Source organism: Nilaparvata lugens, chromosome 9, assembly GCF_014356525.2.
Source record: "Nilaparvata lugens isolate BPH chromosome 9, ASM1435652v1, whole genome shotgun sequence".
In the NCBI taxonomy this organism is placed as follows: domain Eukaryota; kingdom Metazoa; phylum Arthropoda; class Insecta; order Hemiptera; family Delphacidae; genus Nilaparvata; species Nilaparvata lugens.
In genome coordinates, this window is record NC_052512.1 from 18,235,922 (window position 1) to 18,260,271 (window position 24,350).

General features: G+C 33.7%; 1 protein-coding gene across 1 annotated transcript in view; it reads left to right on the forward strand.

Annotated features, from left to right (window-relative positions):
* The window catches only part of LOC120353064 (protein amalgam-like), a gene marked incomplete in the record, with an annotated part of 512,682 nt that overhangs the window by 408,380 nt on the left and 79,952 nt on the right, over positions 1–24,350 (forward strand). Inside the window, 1 exon segment of the mRNA XM_039435585.1 lies at positions 9,589–9,718. Coding sequence (XP_039291519.1) covers positions 9,589–9,718 — 130 coding nt within the window.

The window sequence follows — 24,350 nt, forward strand, 5'->3', positions numbered from 1 at the left end:
TAGTCTGCAAAGATATGATTCGGTGGGTAGGCTGTGATTATGACAAGTTTGATGATTGATGTATTCCACAAATGTAGTTTCTAGTTGATTAAAACATTATTTCTTTCTTAAGCCCCCATCTAAATTTGATTTCTGATTTGTTTCAAGTTTCTGTTCCAATTTGCAACTATCGGTTTTATTAAACTTGGCTTAAAACGAATGTGCCGGCGAAGTAGGTAGATCTCTTCAGCCAATGTTGTCCTTCTTTGTTTACCAGTAACATGTAGTTTGATCTTTTTAAACCTTACATGCCGGTGGTGTCTGTGTGTCTTTCCAAATGATATTTTCCTTTTTCGCATGCCGGTGTACAGTCTACTTGATTTTAACCGGACATGACTGCGGTGTGAATAGATTCTTCTTAATATTATTTTCCTGTTTTCTTGAATGCTGGTAAAAGATTTGATGTAGGATTTCAGCCTTATATGACGGCGGTGTAAATGCACTCTACTAGTTGGTTTTCTTCTAGATATTTTTCTTGTTTGTGGTTTTGATTCATAGTTTTTCGGTTTTTGTTTTGATTTTGATTTGTTGTGGGTTTCTGTTTTACTTCTATTGTTTTGTGGGTTATCTTCATGAGTATTGGGTTTGTATGTTGCAGGCGCTGTCTTCGGTGGATGGGAGATACGTGCGGTCGGCGGTCCGGGCTGCTCTTCTACGCGGCGGGCAACGTCCTTGGACTCCTGGTGTCCAGCGCGCGGTGGTACGGGCTGTCCCTCTACCCGATGGATGTCGTCCTCGGCCTGGCGGGTGATGTCGGCTGGTCCCTCTCGGCGTTCTGCGGGGTGCGGCGCGACTTCAATCCTGACATTCTCGGTGGGTTGGTTTTCCATACATGTGTTATGTTCGCTTGCTTGTTTGACTTTAACCACCTTTATTGTATCCTTCTCCACATGTATATGTTTCTTAATGCTGACTTCGACGCTGATTTTTCCCATATGCATATCTTCAGATATCCTATCCAATCGGTTATTTGTTTCTAAAATTGATTTATCTAGACGCTCAGCTAATTTTTTGATGGTTTTATCTGTGTCATGGAATGCTTTGTCCATCCGCTGACTCAATTTCTCCAAACCCTGTTCATTTACCTTCTTTGCTTCTTGAACTTCCATTTTTAATTCTTCCTTTGCCTGTTTGTTATCTTCCTTTAATTGTTTGTTGTCTTCCTTTAATTCTTCCTTTGTTTGGTCGCTTTTTTCATTTAAGTTTTTTATTTCTGCATTTGTTTTATTTATTGCTTCATTGGTTTTCCTTATTTCTTTCAGGATGAGGGTCCAGTCAACGGCGGGAGCGGGTGCATGGTTATCAGTTAGCCGCTGGTTTTTTATCCGAGCAACGGTGCGAGAAATGGGAGTTCCTGTTTCTGAGACGTCATCGACTGAGTGCTCTTCTGATGTTTCATCCGCCGGCTCTTGGGCTACCAACGTATCCTCCACCAGAATGCAGCTCTCCTCCACCTGCGTCGAAGATAAATCATCCAGTACATTGGGATGGAAATCGGCGGATGCGGCGGCAGATGCGGATGGCGGCGAACAATCGGGTGAGATGTCTCGGTGTTCGACAGACTTGGATTGACCTGGTCGTTTCCTGCCATAGTTTGCGGAAAAATAGCGCAACGAAAGTGTGCAGTGAAGAAACGTGAAAGTGTTGTGATATATAAAATAATTAATAAGAAATCCAATAGAAATTGTGATAGCTTCGTAGTGAGTGAAATACGGAAAAAGTGGTTTAGCAATGTGTTCAGTGATAAAATGAGTCAAGTTAGCAATATCGTTAACATAAAAATGACAAGGACACACAGGATACACAGTGAACACTTATGCGGTAATACAGGTACGCCTCTTATAATTTATTATTACTATTATTATAAATATCTTACTTTTATAATTTCTTGCCGCAATTCATATATAGGCTAGTGTTCTTTGCACAATTTTATATAAAAGGGGCAGTGTTTTGTTTGAATTATTCCGCAATATATCCGTGATTTAATTTTACTTCCCTCTTTATGTTTTAAAAACTTTTAAAAATGTAAATAACTTCAATCCTCTTTTCTGTAAATATTTATAAATTGTTTCAATATAGACCTAATATTCTTCAAATAATATGACCTTTCTTATGATATCTCTTATACCTATGACTTATAGTACGACCAATTTTCGAATAACACAATAATAAAATTCTGAGTTCGATTTTTTTCTCTAAAAATTCATCAATCGATAAATTTCTTTTCTGTTCAAAAATTGGGTATGGTACGACTTGTTATTTTATATAACAGTGAACAGTTAATACTAAATTCGAAGAAATTCACAACCATGAATTTTTCACAAATTTTCCCGTTGTCAGCGCTATAGTATACTGAGCAACTAAATGATCCTCGTAGTCGATTATCCACCTCTTCAATGCCTATCACTGTTGGGCGCCAAAATCATGTGGAGCGTGATTTGAAGGCTTCACACATGTAGAGTGAATCTTGTACTGAGTCAATGGTGTAGCGGCTATAAATTTTGTAATTGCGTGTGTGGACGCTGAGTGTACACCAGACTGATTGATTCACTACAAGATTCAATACAATTGTCGGAATCGCGGGAGGCCTAAACGCTCGCTCACCCTTGATTCTTCTAATGACAAATTGTATTGTGATGAAATTTTTATAAGTAGTGTAGCGATCGCTAAACACTGAATACGGATACCTTAAAATTATTACCTGTGAAGAATGAGCATACAAAATCATACAGGTCGAGCAAAAAACCCGATGTAGATAATTTACGGGACTGCGTCTCTAATAAGTTCTGAAGGATTAAAATACGGTATTTGAACCAAATATCGTTCAGAATATATTTCGAGAACAGAGTCTTGTCGGGTTTTAAACTCTATTGTAGGAATTTATATGATCTATGGCTGCCACTGCTGTACAATTGATGCATTCGCTCCAAAGTCGAGGTAGGTAACAGATAAAAGCTGATGTATGAGCAGGTAAGGACAAAGAATAATATCTCGATCTGACCCCACTCGCTACATCCACTTAGACCTGTTCCAATATCCAGCTCAATTCAATTATTTCAATGATCGTATTCGATCGGTTCTTGATGATATAGAACGTATCAGACACAATAATTGACAGGCTTAAGAAATAATCGAACTCAGAAAGCGAATTAACAAAACTGAAATATATTACAATAAAATATGTAATCATACAGTGCAGGTTCAGAATTTGATTTACAGGTTGATAATAATTTAGCATTAACAGAATAGTTAAAAAATTTCTTGTGCTTGCATGATACCATGCGTGATTCAACAGAATTTTACAATTGATAAAGTTTAACAGTTTTGAAAAAATAGTGAGAAAAAATGAATTATAAAATATTTTAAAATTGCTCGGGGTCGTGGTTCAGGCAGCGGAGGATAGTTAATCAACTACAAATTCTTAGAAATTAAATATGAATAAATTCTAGACTCTTAAATGCTAAAGCGCTTGTCGGCGTGGCCAATAATTTAACGAAGAAAAATTTATGTTTTTCTGCACTGAAATATTTTCGAAGCGTAGATTGGGGCCCCTTATGACTTATAACTCACGTGAAATTCCTTGGTAGTCGTGGTTTTCTTCTTTAGATCAAAAATCGTTTGATCGGCGGCAATCCAGGCTTCGGTTTCAGCACGTGGGGAATTTTAATTTAAATATCTCCTTCACCGAATTAATTAAGGGATAATTTACTTCAAGCTTTTAAATTTATCGATTGATGAGAACAGAAATTTACGAATAACAAATAAATTGGCCTAAAATATCGGCTCACAAATAGAACATTTAAAATCGAACAAGAAATTTTCACAAATAGGTCTTTGGTAACTATAAAAAGAGATCTGCACGGTGAGGATTTCAAAAGGGAAGTGCTGCTCTTTTCTCTAAGCTTTTAGGCTAGACCTTGCTTCTCAGAATCTCAATGTAATAATTTGCATAAAAATTTGCCATTGGTAGAACGCTTGTGACGTAAACATGACGTCAGTGGCAAGTAGTAGAATACAATTCCTTTAATTACAATAATAATTAATTTATGTAATCCTTAAAACTGCTTAATCTTATAGACATAGTTCCTCTCATACAATGTACACGTGCTAGTGTAACTGATAAGGCAGGGTTGGTGTCTGATAATAGATTAACATGTGTTGCTTTCAAACGATCACCGTCTTGGTGCTATTTCTATGCACTGTGATTGGCTTAGACCTGCCATAGAGATTTAATTACCATGTGGTTCAGTTGAATTAAATTATTAATAAATTAATATTCTTGTACAATTTTTATTAGGTTTGAGATTGTTATAAATAATTTCTGCCATTTTATCAATAATATAATTTCATGCTATGACCTATTTAGTTACAATAAGACCTGACATATAATATAATTTCTTAAATAATAAATAATTTCAACAATAATACATACATTTTATTTTTTATTTTGAAATTCTTGATCCTTTATTGATAGTTTTATAATTTTTAGGAATGATATTTTACCTTGCATGAAAACCGGCATGACATTTGACAATGCTTTGAATCAGTCAGCTGCGTTCGAACTGTTTTAAAAACATCTGATCGATAGTAAACAAAGTGTAACCTCAAAATCAGTGAGCGATTCATAAATAATTTGTGCTTTATTCGCAAAATAATTATAATTTTATTGAATAATTTTCCTAGAAAAATATTCAGTACAGAACGGTACTCTTATCTAATATACAGTTATTGATAAGTAAGCTTTATCGCTCGGTCGCTAACTATTCCTTTAGCAAATTCCTTCATTTTAAAAGGTAATCACAATTTTTCTCTCTTTTCATGAGATCTATTTGAAAGATTCATCACAATGTTTATATGTTTATATGTTTATATGTTTATATGTTTATATGTTTATATGTTTATATGTTTATATGTTTATATGTTTATATGTTTATATGTTTATATGTTTATATGTTTATATGTTTATATGTTTATATGTTATATGTTATATGTTTATATGTTTATATGTTATATGTTTATATGTTTATATGTTTTATGTTTATATGTTTATATGTTTATATGTTTATTGTTTATATGTTTATATGTTTAAATGTTTATATGTTCATATGTTTATATGTTTATATGTTTATAGTTTATATGTTTATATGTTTATATGTTTATATGTTTATATGTTTATATGTTCACATGTTGCGCATTTACGGCGAAACGCGGTAATAGATTTTTATGAAATTTGACAGGTATGTTCCTTTTTAAATTGCGCGTCGACGTATATACAAGGTTTTTGCAAATTTCGCATTTCAAGGATAATATAAAAGGAAAAAGGTGCCTCCTCCATACGTCAATATTAGAGTAAAAATCAGACTATAGAATTATTCATTATAAATTAGCTCTCAAGTGATTACACAGATGTGTGGAGAAGCCAGTCTATTACTGTATTTGTATAAGGTCTATAGTTCCAATCAAAGACCTTGAAGAGGTTTGGATCTTTAAGCTGGGTTTACACCAAATTTATTAACAAAATGTTAATAACTTAATCCTTATAGATTCTATTAGATTGAACGCAAGTTGACAAACACACATGTTCATCATGTGTATGATAAGTTATGTTCAATCTAATATAATCTATAAGGATTGAGTTATTAACATTTTGTTGATAAATTTGGTCTAATCGCAGCTTTAAGGTCTTTGTTTTCAATATTTTGTTTTGCAGTCATGGTATTATTATGCGTGTCCATCAGTATCAATACTCTCACATTCGAAAAAAACTTATTTAATATACACGCGCCTGTTCCCAGAATAGGAATACGATCTTATTGTGGGTAAAGAATTTTAGGAACACGTCGTCTGCTTTATAAACAAACCCAACAGGACGAAAACGGACTGTGATAACGCCTGAAAACATCAAACTCTTACACGGTAAGCTGTTACACGGTCTCCATGCCGTTCAGCAGCAATAAATGCTGTTGCGCTAGCCATTTCTGATCGACGAATTCTTCATTCCGACCTGAAATTCCATCCGTATAAGATAATGTTAGTGCAAAAACTCAATGCAAATGATTGGGCACATCGCAAAGCCGCTTACGAGATCATTCTTGAAAATGTCCACATTATTTTTTCAAGTGACGAGGCACATTTTCATTTGTTGAGACTTGTTAATGTGATACCAAATTATCTCTATTGGGCAGCCAATAATCTACAAAACTAGAGAAAGTCATTCAACGAGAAATTGAAGTAATTCCACAAGTGATGATTGAGTGAGCAATGGCAGAATTTAGAATTAGGTTAAGTGATTCTTATATTATTCTTTTCAGAATTAAATTCTCTACCATTTTTATTGGTAGTCATGGTCATTAAAGAAAGTCATTGGGCATCAAACGTGGAAGTCTGTGTTTTTCTACCTAGATTTTTTGCATATTTCTTAAAAACTACTCCCACTCAAGCTCCCAGACTAGTTTTATTCAATTTTTCAGATATTTTTTCATATGAATCCACTATAAGTTTCTCAAAAACTAGTTCCCAAACAATTCAGCATCGGCGTATTTCACCAGAGGAGCTGAATTCCGGACAAAAACCTTCACCCTGTATAGCTCGCTAATGGAGCGTTTATGGATATATGTTTATAGGAACTTTTTTTCTTATTTTTACCTCTACTATAACGTATTGAATTATTCTATCATAATTAAGAATCATCCTGTATATTACATGTTTTAATTGTACGGAACATACTTTGATTATTATCCCTCAAAATTGGTCAGGTTATTATATTATTCAGCGTATGGCATTTTTTTTGTCAATATTATTAAAATTTCACACTTTTATAAGTGCACGTCAAGGGATGAAATATACTGTATTGCCCGGGGACTTGCTACAGTGAAGTCGTTAGCCTCGCCCAGGTAGGCACGTCTCTCACACTCAAATATAATGTGGTGCACTGTCTGCTCATATTGTGGTGCACTGTCTCATATTGGTCAGGTTTTTATGCCGAACCCAGTATTTTCAAAAAAATCATAATGAGTTTTTATGATTAAGATGGAATATATTCTTAAATAGTTATCAATTCTACATTTTTAGAAGACGATCTGGCAAATCTGGCGATCTGAAATTTGGGTACCTTAATTTTTTCGGAAAGCAATACTTTCCTTACCTACGGTAATGGGGCAAGGAAAGTAAAAATGTTCGATGTTTTTGTACGAGTAGTAATATTGTAGTCTAGTAGCCCTCCGCCGATAGACAAAGCTAGAGGACCCGAACTGTAACTTACTTGTTTTAAACTTCCAATTAGTGAGCAGAACAATAATATTATTATATTATGAGAATTATAATTCCTTTCATTGCCAATGAACTGCAGCCAGAGGAGTTCATTTACAAATACATTATAATCATATTGTATTGAAGTAGAAACATTCTATCATGTTTATTTAAATAATAATCTGAATACACATAGAAAAGAAGTTACCAATCATAAACTGAGTCCTAATTATCATGATACTCCCCTATAATAGTATATCTTTGGGTGATCATTGAACGATCGTTAGCGAGTTCTCACTTTTGACTTACTGAAGGCCACAGTCATTATTCTGATAGCTCTCTTTTGCTGCTTGAGTATCTTGTCCAAATTCTTTTTGGTTGTACCGCCATAGATACAAAGTCCATACGCCAAATGTGAATGAATTACAGCATGGTATACCGACTTCAATGTCTGGACACCACAAACATTGTACATCTGCCTGAGAGCATAGAGACCTGTGGAAATCTTTTTCATAACATGGCAAACGTGACTATCCCATGTGAGATTACAGTCCACTAATAATCCCAAAAACTTTGTACTCTCTTTTGTTGCTATAATTTCATTATTCAATGTCACCCTAGGATATAGATTTTGGTTCCTACTCTGCTTTGTCATAAATGGGATAACTATTGATTTACTTGAGTTCAAAATAAGATTATAGCAATTCAAATAATTATTAATAGAGGCTATTCCAATAGCAGATGAGATTTCTACATCCTGAACCGATCTACCAGAGAATATTATATTTGCATCATCGGCATATAGACAGACAGACGCTCTATCTTGGACCATCCTAGGCATACCTGTAACATAACACAGGAATAGTAAAGGACCTAAGATAGATCCTTGGGGAACTCCATACTTCAAGCTTCTTAGGTCGGAGCAATAGATATTTTTATATTTATATCTTTGAGACTCTTCTAAATGCTCTATTTGAACGAACTGCTGTCTGCCTTTCAAGAAAGATGAAAACCAATTCAGCTCCTTACCATGCACTCCCATAGACTCTAATTTTTTCAACAGAGTATCGTGACACACACTGTCAAACGCACGACTTAAGTCTAAAAAGGCGCCGATAACCTTTTCCCCTTTGTCAATAGCATCAATCACAGTACTTATAAAATCTACTCCTGCAGTGATAGTAGATTTTCTAGAGCGGAAGCCATGCTGTTCTTTATCTAGTATATTATGTGTCTCTAGATAATCCATCAGCTGAATATATACAACACGCTCATATATTTTCGAAAAAACATATATTATTCGTCTGTTTGTATGTTCTACAATAACTCCAAAAGGAATGGTTGAATTGGATTCAAATTTTGAGCAATTACCTTCAAACCTTTCGTTGGACAACAAAATTGACTCACTCGTCGTCCTATTTCAAGATATAAAAATAACATTGAATGTGCATAAGAAAAAAATTGTTGTGATTTATCATTTAGTCAGCTGAAGAGTTCATTTCATGCAATAACAACAGTTTTTCCATTCTTAAAATCAGCTGAGGCAATTTGGAAGCTATCATACAGATAGACATTCATGCGCAGAAATCAAAGTATCTCATCCCCGAAATTCACAAGCTGACGCATAGCAGGACTTCCCAAATATTTAGGAGGTCCTGCGAATAGCCAAAATGTAATGTATAAACATGACCTGGGACATGAATAACCTTAAGGGCTTGAAAGGTGAAAAGGTAGGTAAGAGGGTTCGGTTTTTGCTTTTAAATGACAAAATGCTTGTATTATTCAAATGTTTTGATAGCTGAGAAGCGGGAAGCTTGAATCTCAGAACACATTTGTGTTTTGATTTGTTATTTATTCATACATTGATACATACAATATCATTATCGATTATAAATGATTGGGGAAGGAACAACATGCTTAAAGCTCAAGACTGTTCTTTCCAAAATTAAGAAAAAATTTGTTCAAAAATAGGTTATGTTTACACTTCATGACTTTTGCCCATTTTTGAGTCCAAGATATATTATATGAACTAGGAATTTAGAATTTAGAAAAGTTGAAAACCAAATTGAATAAGAATACTTCCTGAATCATCACTGGTAGCTGAAAAATATTGTATTAATTATTGAACATTTTTAAACTAGAAAAGAATCTCAAACTTACTCCTAAAACAATATAATGGTTTCACCCGCTTTGATATTTCCTGTGTTCACTTGTTTCTTCATCCTGATGTAGAATTTAGTTACTTGAACAACTCTTTTTATTAAGCTGGCTCAATGTATTTTTGATTGTGATTTGTTGCAGTTGAGCCGAAATTGACAGTTGATAATATAGTTGTTGGAGCGGTGTTGGGAGGCGTGGCCTCAATGAGCTGCACAGCTGAGATGTCCCCCGTGACACCCGTTACTTGGTCCATGTCCGACACTAAATGCGGGTGAGTTCAGATATACTTTATATATTAGAATACTTATATTAGCATATAAATAGTATATGTAGCAAAATGAAATTCATGATCCACAAATTCGAGCTTACTCAAAGACAAAGGTCTAAGTAAAATGGTATACCTAGCATATGCTCAGTCAGTCTTCCGATGGAATTAGGGTGTGAGGTGGGGCTTTCAATGCACATTTTAAAAAATTGAATGTTATTCAAAAGGGTATTCTCAAGGCAGCCTTGGGAGTGCCCAGACGTTACCCTATTCACCATTTTTTTGTGGAATTTAGAGTTATGACAGTCAGACAGCTATATATTAGAAATCTAATTAAATATTTCAGCAATCATACAGATATTTTTACACTGCATCAAACTAATTATACTTCCAGATCTGCAAACAGATTATTGTTCCTTGAACTGACTTAACTATATGCAGAAGACAATTCAACTACATAGTAGATAAACTAATTAATATTATTCCAGATAATTTAATAAAAATAAAATCCTCTAAAGCACCTGAAACAAAAATTGAGAGCTGGATCAAGACCGAAAATGTTGTAGTCAAAATATTTCAACTCTAGGCATTCATTAATTCAATATTATCATGTTTTATTCAAATTATTTCCCCCTTTACTATCTGAAAGTTGTCTATCAAACTGAATTCAATTCATAAAATGTTATCCTGCACTGATTTAAATTGATTATTTCCCCCTTCACTATTGAAAGTTGTCTCCCAGACTGAACCCAATTTATATAATGTTATCCTGCACCAATTTCAAATTATTGATAATTATATCAAAATGAATTATCCTTAAAATGCAAAATTAAAAAAACCTCATGTATACGTCGACGCGAAATCCAAGAAGGAACATACCTGTCAAATTTCATGAAAATCTATTGCTGCGTTAAGCTGTAAATGCGCAACATATAAACATTCAAACATTTAAACATAAAGAGAAATGCAAAACCGTCGACTTGAATCTTAGGCCTCACTTCGCTCGGTCAATTATTCTGGGGAATATCACAAGTAGCTCTGTGAAAAGTTGACATCGCGCAGTTATAAACCGCAGCCTCCTCTTATACTGTCCATCAGAGTAAATCCTGTCTGTATGTCGTGTCGACGAGATATCGGTGTGAAAACGGCTAATGGCTGTTCAATCAATCAATCAATAATCCTTTATTGTCATAAAACACAAAGTGTTGTAACAAACGTCAATATACAATAAAATCAAAACAGTCAAAATATTTTTAAAATAATAATAATATAGTAAAAGTAGTATTTTTGTAGAAAAAAAAATTACAACGGGATCCAACACAAGTCACAACAAGGCTGTTACAGTTAAACAGATGAACACTGAAGCTATTCAAAAAATTCTCCAACAGAATAAAGGCATCTTCCTGTAAGTAAGCCTTTTATGTGTGACTTGAATAGTGAGGTACTCAACAGTCTTACTTCAGGGGCAAGCTCATTGAATAACTCAATGGACATGTTTCTCCAATTCCTATGGGTACTCGCATATTGGTGAGAATCAATTCTGAGATTTAACCTTCCTCTGGTATGATAATTATGTATGTCACCATTTCGACTATATTCATTGAGGTTTTTTCATGTACATCAGACAAGTAAAAACATATGAAGATGGGAGAGTCAAGACGCCTAGTTTACGAAAAAGCGGCCTACTTGTTGCTAGGGGTGGTGCCTGACAAATTATTCGAATGGCCTTCTTCTGGAGTCTGAAAAGTTTAATAGATGCCGAACAATTTCCCCAGAGCTGAATCCCATAGGCTAAATGGCTATGGATGAGAGCATAAAGGACACTCATTAAAACTTCATGATTAACTATGTGAGTTAATCTACGTAGGACAAACAAACCCTTACTTAGTTTACCAGCTGTATAATAATGTGCTTTTTCCAATTTAAATTCGAGTCAAGCATGATACCCAGGAATTTGAGGGAATCTGTGCCAGTAAACCTAGGGTTAAAGCCAAACTGTAGGTCACAGGTTTTCAGGAGGTTGAGACACAAATTTTTTGAAGCACACCAATCCATTATATTTGATGTGCTCAATTCAACAACTGTGTCAACATTTTGTTTTCCCGTCCCATTCACCAATAAGCCCAGGTCATCGGCAAAAAGATAGGGTTGGGTTTGATCACAGCAGTTCCTTACCACACCTGACAAATCATTTATGTAAATGATAAACAACAGTGGACCAAGTATTGAACCCTGGGGGACACCATATCTAACCAGCTTACCACTTGAGAATTCGCCGTTTCTATAGAAAAATTGCATTCTGCGACCCAAGTTTGAACCAATTAGATCCACAGCTAACTTGTCAAGGCCATAAAAAGAAAGCTTTTCAGATGGAATATTATGCTTCACTGACTCAAAAGCTTTAGAAAAGTCAAATGCTCTGAGGTTCACAAGTCTCTTGTGGTCTAAGCTACTGATGACTCCCTCAATAAGATTCAAGACTGGTGACGCCCTTTAGCGTATTTAGATTAAGTCTAGTTTCAAATTAGTTTTAAGTCTAGCGGTAGTTGCAGTGGCGAGGCCGGCAGCTGCTGCGCCCTAGCAGATAAGTTAGTATTTAGATTATTCTATCGCATAATCGAGTTGAAGTTGTCAGCTCGGATTGGACGGTAAAAAAACAGGATTGTTGCTGTTTTTTTCGATTGTTGCCGTTGAAATTCAATTTTACACGTTCGTCGTTGTGTTAAAATTATTATCGATATATTAACTGTCCCAAGTTGGAGAAAAGTACAGTTTTTCCTTGTTATTTGTGAATATATAAATTGAAATATTCAACTAGTGCGATCGGACTTTGAATTGTACAGCAGTGTAAAGTAATAGTCAATATAGTAAAGTTATCTTCCAAGCAATTTTCGGACTGATCAGTAATTAAATTGATGCCAGAATTAACATACATCGGATAGGGGTAGCAGATGTACGAGAGAGGCCAACACCTTTTCCCGACTCCGTCTTGTCCTGTCACAAACCTAATTCCAATTCCTGGAGTAAGTTGGTATTTAGTATTTGAAGAAAACTACTTGCTGGTGAGTAACCAAATAAGTCACCTCTAGTATAAATTTAATGCTGAAAATATTACTTACTACATTCAATCTATTAATTATTGCTCTCTTTATTCTAGCATATTATCATTCAATATTTTGCTCTCTAAATTTATCGACAGTCCTCTGCTCTCGCTTGTGATTTGGGCTATCCAAAGACATTATCAGAAGTACTGAGATTTTTCCGAAAACCGAACTGATCACGAGAAAGTAGACTGTTTGTAGACTGTGTCAAAGTAATTGACAAGCTGTTTATGAAGGAGCATTTCAAACAATTTTGATATTATTTCTATTATACAGATGGGTCTGTAGTTTTCTGTAGTTGGGGTCGGTGTATCAAAAATGCTAACATCAAAAGCTAATCTCCTTCAAGACATACTGGCAACAGGACAGCCCAAGTTCAAAGCAAAGAAAGTTCGAGAGACAATACTATGTTATTCTAGCTATTAATTGCATGCGTTATTGCACGCAATCAATTGTTTATTCATGTATTCACGAAGGAGACAACGGGTTTCTCCAAATATGTCTCCTAAACAATAAAAATTGTACAGATACAAATGAAAAAAGGAGAATAATGATAGAAATAATACGAACTCATGCAATAATGGATAATACAAACAACAAAAATACCAGCTAATTTGAAAATGAAAAATACAAAAATTTCAAATACTTAGGAAGAAGTGAAAATGAAACAAATTGAGAATTAAAAATCCCAAAACTTATAAAAATTGAAGAATATAATAGACCAACATATAATAAACATAAATTTTATAAATAGAATAAATAACATTTATAACTGGAAGACGTCCCAAACCATATGCACATCCACACTGATACACTAATTATTCATTTGATCAGATCATGCTTACACAAGATTATTTAATTATCATAATATAACGCTTTCCGGAATTTAGCGCGAGAAAACCAGAAGACATCTAGGAGCCCAGACAAGCTGTTATAAGTTCTCCGCGTTCTATTCAATAGTGCATAAAAATAGCATTCAATGAGGCATGCAATGAGGCATGCAATGAGGCATGCAATGAGGCATACAATTTATAGTCTACACAGCTGCTGATTTTTTACCAAGTTTCATTGAGATATTGAATTGCATGCGTCATGGCATGCAATTTATTATCCACTCGACACCTGATCTATAATGAAAAATTCTATAGTCTGATTTTTACTCTTATATTGGTGTATGAAGGAGGCTCCTTTTTCCTTTTATATTATCATCGAAATGCAAAATTCCCAAAAACCTTGTATATACGTCGACGCGCAATTTAAAAAGGAACATACCTGTCAAATTTCATGAAAATCTATTACCGTGTTTCGCCGTAAATGCGCAACATATGAACATATAAACATTCAAACATTTGAACATTGAGAGAAATGCCAAACCGTCGACTTGAATCTTAGACATCACTTCGCTCGGTCAATTATGACAATAAATTGGCGGCTACATATTCGAAAGAACGATACTACTATTGTGGAATATTCCATAATTCATTTTTCTTTGTGGAATATTCCCCTGCATTTTGTCAAATATTGTGAAATATGATATTCTTTTATCGCAAAACGATTAAATCGTTTAAATCGTTCTACAGATGAAATATCTCGACTATGTGTTCTTCTGAATAAACTGCTCTACCTACCCACCTTATGCACGAGAAGGAGGTAACAAAATCTATTTCTCAAGGATGAGGTGGACCCTCTGTTAGTTCTCCCGGGGTTATTTATGGTATAAGCCAGCTCTTCCCTTTATTATAGTATGAATTTCAAACAGATTATCTATATTCATTCTTGTCAAAAATGATGAATTTAATTATTTTTAAATATTATTTTATTATCTAATAATACATTTCCATAATTGAGATTGAATTGATGAGATTCATTCGATTATGTCATTCTACCAATGCTTACAGGCTGGATAGTTGTCAGTGTTTGGCGGGTTGCATAATCAGGTCCTGTTTTATAAAAAAGTAATGCTATAGAAATAGAAATTTAGAAATATGGTGATGTTTGGCGGGTTGCATAACCACTTCCTGCTCTATAGAAAAGTAATTCTATAGAAATAAAAATCTGGTGTGAAATATTGTGAAATATGATGTTCTTTTATCGTCAAAACGATTTAATCGTTTAAATCGTTCTACAGATGAAATATCTCGACTATGTGTTCTTCTGAATAAACCGCTCTACCTACGTACCTCATGCACGAGAAGGAGGTAACAAAATCTATTTCTCAAGGATGTGGTGGACCCTCTGTTAGTTCTCCCGGTGTTAGTAATGGTATGAGCCAGCTCTTCCCTTCATTATAGTATGGATTTCAGACAGCTTAACTATATCCATTCTTGTTAAAAATAATGAATTTTATATTTTAAAAATATTTTATAAAACACTTATTGAAATGGGCTGCTTTTAAATTAATAAAACAAAATAAAACTTGTAGCACCCTTTATTTATTAAAAACTTAAAATAGTTGAACAACTAGTTTCGGTTCTAAAACCATCTTCAGGTTCTAAAATAAATAAATAAAATTCAATAACTGTTTACTAATTAATATAAAACTGACATATGTTTGAATTCATATGACAAATTATTATGGTAAAGTTATTAAATTTAAATTTGGATTTATATTTTGAAATTTCAATTTTATTTATTCATTTTTAATTTTATCAAAAATAGGATTATTTAAGTCAAATTGGATTATATTTATTAAATTATTCCTATTCAATTTTGCAGTTTTATAGATATAAAATTCTTCTTTTACATTCAATTTATTACTTTCACTACCAATGCTTAATATTTTCATATTAGAATTTATATTGATATAATTATGATTATTCTCAATTAAATGTTCAGCAAACGCTGATTTTTGAATTTAAAGCCTGAATATGTTCATTGAACCTTTTTTGAAAACATCTACGTGTTGACCAATGTAAAATTTTTCACAATTACTACATTCCAGTTCATAAACGCCTGATTTTTTAAATTGTTCTTGTTGTATTTTTTTATTAGAAATCTTCTTTATTAAATTAAAAACATTATTTGTTGTTTTGTATCCTAAATAATAAATGTTTTCGAAGAAGAAGAAGAAGAAGAAGAAGAAAGAAGAAGAAGAAAGAAGAAGAAGAAGAAGAAGAAGAAGAAGAAGAGAAGAGAAGAAGAAGAAGAGAAGAGAAGAAGAAGAGAAGAAGAAGAAGAAGAGAGGAAGAAGAAGAAGAAGAAGAAGAAGAAGAAGAGAAAGAAGAAGAAGAAGAAGAAGAAGTAGAAGAAGAAGAAGAAGAAGAAGAAGAAGAAGAAGAAGAAGAAGAAGAAGAAGAAGAGAAGAAGAAGAAGAAGAAGAAGAAGAAGAAGAAGAAGGAGAAGGAGAAGAAGAAGAAGAAGAAGAAGAAGGAGAAGGAGAAGAAGAAGAAGAAGAAGAAGAAGAAGAAGAAGAAGAAGAAGAAGAAGAAGAAGAAGAAGAGAAGAAGAGAAGAAGAAGAAGAAGAGAAAGAAGAAGAAGAGAAAGAAGAAGAAGAAGAAGAAGAAGAAGAAGAAGAAGAAGAAGAAGAAGAAGAAGAAGAGAAGAAGAAGAAGAAGAAGAAGAAGAGAAGAGGAAGAAGGAGAAGAGGAGTAAGGAGAAGAAGAAGCAGAAGAAGAAGAAGAAGAAGGAAAATAAGAAAAAAGAAGAAGAAGAAGAAGATAGATTATTAAGTTGCTTTGGCCTGTGATCTGTATAAATGTCCTGTAACAACTAAAGGTGCGTCCACACATGCCGAACCGAACCTCGAACCGCGCAGCAAACCGTGCATTCCTCCGAACATCTTGCCTTTCAACGAACGTGAGCATATGTTTCATAATGTTAAAAATCAGCAGATAATCATTCTCCGTACCGTACTCCGAACCATTCGGCGTGCTCTTGCCTCTGTTCTAACTGCTCGCCTCACCTCACTCCGAACGCTGAACTTTTCAGCCAATCAGAGCCCTCGATTCAATTCGTCGTGCAGCTCGCTCCACAATATTTTGGCTATCCATCACAAGTGGAAAACATGCGAACATGAATACAGAAGTATGGGCAATTTCTAATATTTGATTAAATTCATGTTTTGAAGAATTCATTGTTACGAATGATAAATTGATAGGAGCTTATAAATATTTTCTAATTCAAATGAAATAACTCCTGAAAAAAATAAAGATTGGATAAATACCAATATTGAATTATTGTTGACCAAGAACTCAGTACATCGACAATTCATCCAACTAATTCTGTATTGATGAAATTATAATCATTTTCTCTATTGATAATCAATTTCATCAACTAACTGAAAAAAGTACTTCAATTTCCATGAATTTATTGATAGAATTATATAAATCTAAAGTGTAGGTCATATCTAAATTCACAAAGAGTTCGATTCTTGTTGGCAAGATGGATGTTATTCAATGCAGAAATCATTGTTATTTTACTAAAAGATAGGATAAAGTGAATAGTTCTTTTTCAGGGGGAGTTTTGACAACCAACAAAACTCATTTTTCATTTGAAGAAATAATATCAAAAAGGTGCATAGGACTTTTTTGTTCAGCTTGCCAAAATACCCCTCATTTCAATATTAAAATTTTCGACTGACTGTACAGTGAGTCAATCATTCTATCAAGGCTTGAATAATTTTGAAATTTTAATTAAATAAAAATTGTAGAGAATAATTATCAACACTGTAGATATCAACACCTTCATTTAAAGACATATTAACTGCATGTGTTTTCATATTGCCGATACAGCATTGATAAAACTGTAGACGTTTATTTAGCAGTCTCAAAAAACTGTTCTAGCTGAAAAATTAATAATACATGCCACGTGTTGGCTATACATTCCATCAGGAAAACGAAGTTCAAAACTATGGTTTTCCTAAACATATGTTTTTGAGATAATTTCTTTGATGCAGCTGTTTCACATTGACCATTATAAATTATACAGAGTTTGTGAAAATAAAAATATTCATTGATTACCAAAACATTACAATTATTATATTAATGATAATAATTAATTATTAAAACAATACTTTTATTATATCAATAATAATAATATCATTGAACATATTGTCAATAATTATCAGAACAATATTATTGAGGTTGAGTGGAATCAGGTAGAAAGCAATAATAGAACAGATGTTCTTTTTTGAATTTCTATCATATTATTTTGTTATTTCCAATGATTACAACATATGTTAGAATATCACAAGTCAAATAAATATTATCTCATTTCCATATGGCACTCACCTTACCATGTTCATAACCTTACTTAATAGGATCCTTTTTCATCCTTTGAAACCCTTAGAGGCAAAATATCTCAAAATCCGTTCTTAGTGCGCGTCTAGCATGTTTGAAGAATATTTTTTCAAAGTTTCAAGTCTGTAGGACAATTAGTTTGAGCTGTAGTGTGATTTTACATCAAAATTTTCGAAAAATGCCCTCTCCTGGACCCCTTGTGCTCCTGATCGAAATTTTTCTGCATAGATCTAATTTTTTTCGTAGCTGAACAAAAAAGTTCCTCATGACTTTGCTGTGCAATGAGCGGTTAAAAAGTACAAAATTTTTGGGGGGCCCCAGCTCCCTCAGGGGGGAAAATTTCTGGAAATCCTTTCTTAGTGGATGTTTTCAGGCTACCATAAACAATCGTGCAAAATTTCAAGTTTTTAGGCTCAGTAGTTTGGGCTGTGGTGTGATTTCAGTCTGTAGGGGCTTAGCCTTTTATAAGTATAGAGATTATAGACATTAAACCGCGATTCACGATACATAATTATATATATTAAGATTATTACAGTCGTTATGAGATTATCTCTCTATGATTTTTGTGAGATCGGACACGATCAGCTGTTATTCAAGGTCATTTTACAGCCCTAGGGCCGTAAAGTTTTACCGGCCTGGTCGGAAAACAATCACTTTCGGCCTCCATATGACGCACGTAAACCAGCTCATCACATCCAAGTGTGGCGAAAAAGCATTTTGTGATATAATAACTATAGATAATTATATTGTTATGCATCTACATAAATTGGCGGAGCTTTGGACATATCAATGTCCATTCTTTGGAAAGAATATAAAAATATCCTTCCCACTTACTCTCTCAGGAGAAGGAGGAGGAGGAGGAGGAGGAGTAAGAGGAGGAGGAGAAGAAGGAAAAGGAGAAGGTTGAAGATAAGGAGATGAAAGTGGAGGTGGAGGATGAAGACAAGGATGATGTGTAGTGTAGGAGGAGAAGGATGAGAAGAATGAGGAAGAGGAGGAGGAGGAGGAGGATGAAGAACAGGTGGAGGAGGAGGAAGAAGAACAGGAGGAGAAGGATGATGATGAAAAAAGGTGAAAGTAATAGGGGCGGGAAAAAAGTCGAAAAGAACTGCATGACCTAAAAAATGAGTATACATTTGGAGAAAGCAGCTAGGGTGGTTCATATAAGACTGGGAGAATTGAATGGCTGGGGAGGTTGGTATGAGAAGGGATGCTAAAGTTTCTTCTAGAGAGAGGTTTAAGTTTGGTGGTGGGGAGGGGAAATAGCCGAAAGTTGAGAATGTTGTTTTGTCTTGGTTGGGGTTTGTTGTAGAATGAGAAAGAGTGAGTGGGAGAGAGATAGAAAGTGAGACAGAGTGAGGAAGATAGAGAAAGAAGCAAGAGAGCAAGAGAAAAGAAAAGTTAATTATAGAGAAAGAGGTAGATAGATAGATAAATGACTTTTATTTACACTTTACAATAAAAGTGATGTGGGCGAAATTGAGGCAATAGAAGCCCCCTCTTCCATTTAACCCACGATGATAAGTTACATAAAAATAATAATATACATTACAATTGAAATTGAATGATAATTAAGAATTATAAGGACACAACTAAATCAATTCACTTCAAATTGAATAAATTAAGAGGAAAAATAAGAGAAAACTGAAAGCAAGAAATCTTAATAGTGAATAAATCTCACTCACACAAGACATTCACACACACGCGCACACACACACACATGCAAACACACACACATACACATACACACACACACACCACACACACACACACCACACACACACACACTTCAATTATGTGGGAGGTTGAGATTATACTTTTTTATTCTTTCAAATAACAATAAGTTGATATTATTGTAAATGGAGGGGGGGGGGGTTGTTTCTACTCTTCTATAATTATTTGCTAAAGTTTACCACTATCAAATCATCTAACGGTGTTTGAATCCTTGATTGGTTGGGAGCTTTTAGTGGATTCGTTCATTCAAATACACAGATTATCATCATTAACTAATCGTCACCTATTCTAGCAGCTAGCAGCTACGAGTCAGGAACTTCAATGAAAAATACTAATAAAATTTAACTTCAGGTTTATTGAACTCTAAGTAAATAGAAAGAATTAATAAAAGTCAGGTAACATGTCAAATTTTCAAACAGAACAAAGTGATTCAGCAATTGATTCACAAAAATATATTCAATTCCAAACTACACATTTTGGGAACCTGCTAACTTGCTGCATTTAAATTTGGGCCTCGGTCATTCTATGAAACTAAATTTTGAGCTTAATAAGAAAAACAACAAAAGTTCAGAACTCACCATTTTAACAATATTCAAACTTGGACTCTTCAGAAACACTCACATACGCTTTAATAAAACTCACTATACTTGAACTCACACACACAAATAATTTCTGATTCTACTCCTACTAACTATATAAAATTTGGTTCCCTATTCAACTAGATAAAATTACTGATAACTGAAAACTTGACAATTTGTCCCTCTGAATGGGAAAGGGGCCCATTCAGAGGACCGAGGCTCGCACACCGTTACATGTTTTCCCAGTTACGTCTCAATTCGAACTGTGGCCTTTTTACTAAAAATTATTCCCCCTCCACGAGCGTTGAGCATAACTTCCAGTGGAAAAGCCAAAGCTGCAAAAAGGTCAATGCTCGTACATTTTCAAATACAGTGGCTTTTTCGACATGAAATTGAAACTGCACTTGAAAAATGCACGAAAATTGCTTTAATTTTGACAACCAAGCAACAAGTTATCAAATTCAAACAAGACAGAGTCAATTCTCACACTAAAAACGCAGGGTTCAACAAACAGTAAAATCAAAGTTCATTTCAGTTCAAAAACCTGAAAGATAATATAAGATACACACAAACAACTACAATACTACCCTCTCAATATCACACTATTACATTATTATAAATGTTTCAATTATTGAATAATGAACACAAATAATGAAAAGTTTTTTTCCTACAGTTACCCGAAAATTGCTCATTCCCGCATCAATTATAGTACGCAAAATACCTTATTCCCACATCCAGTGCAGGAATGTAGATTTGAGTGCGGCAAAGACTTTGTCGCACTCCAAATTTGCAACATAACAACACAAAATAGTCAACACGCTTTATGACGGTAGAGTGCGGCAAAGTAAAAGAAATGTTTGTTAACCTGAATATGTGCTGGCTAGAAATTTTTGTAAAACAGCTGATTATTACCGTGGAATATTGAATAACGAACAGTAAATAAACAAGAAGTTTTGATAATATTCAATATCAGTATTTTATTTCTATTCATTTGAGTGCGGCAAAGACTTTGTCGCACTCCAAATTTGCAACATAACATGTAGCAATATTTATTGTTACAATTGTGAGCGATGAGAATTATGCAAATTAGCCTGAGAAGTTAGCCTGTTATAAAAATGGATTGTGCTGTTCTGCTTTTCTGTGTTGTGTTGACTCTGTAAGTGTGTGCGTAGAAGCTAGGATCCTAGGAATAACATCAATTTTCCTGGAGCAACAGTCTAGTTCATGAACCTTGCTTTTTGCGTTGTGTAGTGTCGACTCTATAGGTGTGTGTGTAGAAGTTGTGGGAAGATCAACGATTTTCCTAGAATATAAGTCTGGTTCACAACCTTATAAGGCAAGGAATTTATAGCTGCCTAGGAAAAATAGCTGTCACTTGGTGGGAGAATGTATCTTAAATTGTAGTTGTAACGTCCCTTTCTATTGGTGGAAATTTTTCTAGAGAATAGTAACTGCCAATCACAGTTGGTGTTGGTTAGATCTATTTAGTATGGCCGATCTCACAGCTGTCCACCTCAAGACGAGAAAAGCAAAGTGGCTTCACTCGGCATCTGTCCTCCGACATAAGCAGTACTAAATAATGTAGTCTCTTCAGAACTTTGTATTAATCTTGGCTTCCATGCCAGCTTTAGGCCTTTTAGTGTTTGGCTCTGGAACCTTTTGTTCCAGCAGCATTTTTAGTTTTTTTGCCTATGTAGTCGCTTTAATTAAGAAGAGAGAGAGAGTATCAAATGGTCACCTCACAATGGAGATTTTTCTCCTATAACCGCTACTAAAGGTACGTCATAGATTTATAATTTAATTAAGGAAATTATCTTCAATGAAAGCTTCCATCAAAGTATTTATTGTAATGTACCGTAATTAAAGTTTAAAAATTGAGAATAGTCCTTTTGATTTGAATGGAAGATGGAAATCGTAATTCAAACTGAAAAATGTTGTAAGAAAATGAACGGTATATGTTTTGTAGAAATATAGAGTGTCTATTAGAAGGAATTAAGATATTTTTGGCTTGTATTATTTCTGAAGAGAAAGCTATTATTATTTATAAAAATAGATCTGTCAATTTTGTGAGATTTTCAGAGACTGTATTTTATGATTAATTCTATTAGTAATTTTATCATCTTTATTTGTCATATTTGAAATCATTTCAATGATTTTGATTAGGGAGAAATCACCTAAATATCATATAATTTTTCAAGAGAATCTTTTTGATATTAAACAACTATACTCGAAAGTTGATATGGAAAGTTGTTCAATCAACTTGTGAATTATGTAGGCCTATTATGGAATACTATGTACTCATCGCTTTGTGTATAGGGCGTAACCCTTATTACAAATAAAATTCTGTTCTTTTATATCAAGAGATTGAAGTAGGTAATGCCTACTTATGTTTTAAAGTAATTGAGCTATATAACCTAAAGTAGGTTGTTTTTATTATGTAACTGAAGTTAAGTTAATTGGTTTTATCCTAGTTTATTTTTATTCTAACAGCGGTGTAAGTACGGGAACATCAAGTATGGGATCAACGTACGAATCTATCATTTCATGGGTTCATGAACGTGTGTCTTTAAGCCGCTGAGACGCCTCTGAATCGATGGCCGTCCTAGAAACTTGGGGTATGCTGTCTCCTGTCCATCTGGACGTGTAGAGCTCGATCACCGAGCCTAGATTCAATTTGAAGAAACAGCTATGAGGTAACAACTTTTTTCCAAATTAAACGAACGTCCCAGGAACTCCGGATGTGACAAAATGGGTTTTAGTGACGACAGACTTTCAATCAAGTAAAACGTGCGGAATTAGACTTTTGTTAAATTATAATTTTGAGATATTATTGGGGATAGATAGTTTATTAATTTTATTAATTTGGTTTGAGTAATAGATTTTCGGTTGTATCTTTACATTGAAAAGTGAGGCCATATTTTCTCTGTAAGGATCCAGCTGGGAATTTTAGTTTTCTTTAAATTTATAAATAATTATAATCTTCTAAACTACTAAAAGTTGAATGAGTACATGAATTTTTAAATGTCCCTTATTGATTAAATTTAATGTTTTAAAATAATTCTCATCTTAAAGTTGTAAAGGATCAAATGAAGTTTCAAGGACCCTAACCTTTCCTAAATTTGTTTTGATGACATATATTTTTCGAATAGTTTTTTTTAAGGTAGTATACCATGATGTGATACTTGAGGAATGTTTGTCCTTGCAGCGTTCATGATATAAAGATACTAAATAGTTATTATTGGGGGGGGGTCATTAATATTTGATAATGTTTTGATAGTGTTTTAAAGTTTCCAAGTGTGTTCAAAATTTAATGCTCTAAGAATTTTATGAATTTTATGTGGATCTTTTCTTAAAATATTTATTCTTATTTATGATTAACTTCTGAGACATATCGATGATAATTTTCAATAATTGCTCTTTTGAAATTAGAGTCCTTTAAGCTTTTATGATTCAATCTAAAACGTTTTCTAATGTAGAGCATACGGAGTAGGTTATTACCGTATTAACTATTTCAGAGATAACTTTTAATTTTAGTAATTTTATGTTCGGTTTTCAAATGTAACTTCCTTTCGTTTTATTAATTGTTGAATTTAACTGTAAGAGGTGACAATATAATTGATACCTTCTCTCTATTTCGTTGTCTCTCTTGTCATTTCTGGTTTCCCGTTCTCTAGCACTAGGTATGTTTATCAAGCATCCCTTTTATTAAGTTATATTGTGTGTGCTTCTAAATTCTAAATTCAAAATTAACTTTCTAAATTCAAAGCACGGCACAAACAACACAAAATAGTCAACACGCTTTATGACGGTAGAGTGCGGCAAAGTAAAAGAAATGCTTGTTAACCTGAATATGTGCTGGCTAGAAATTTTTGTAAAACAGCTGATTATTACCGTGGAATATTGAATAACGAACAGTAAATAAACAAGAAGTTTTGATAGTATTCAATATCAGTATTTTATTTCTATTTTTATTGTGTATAATATATC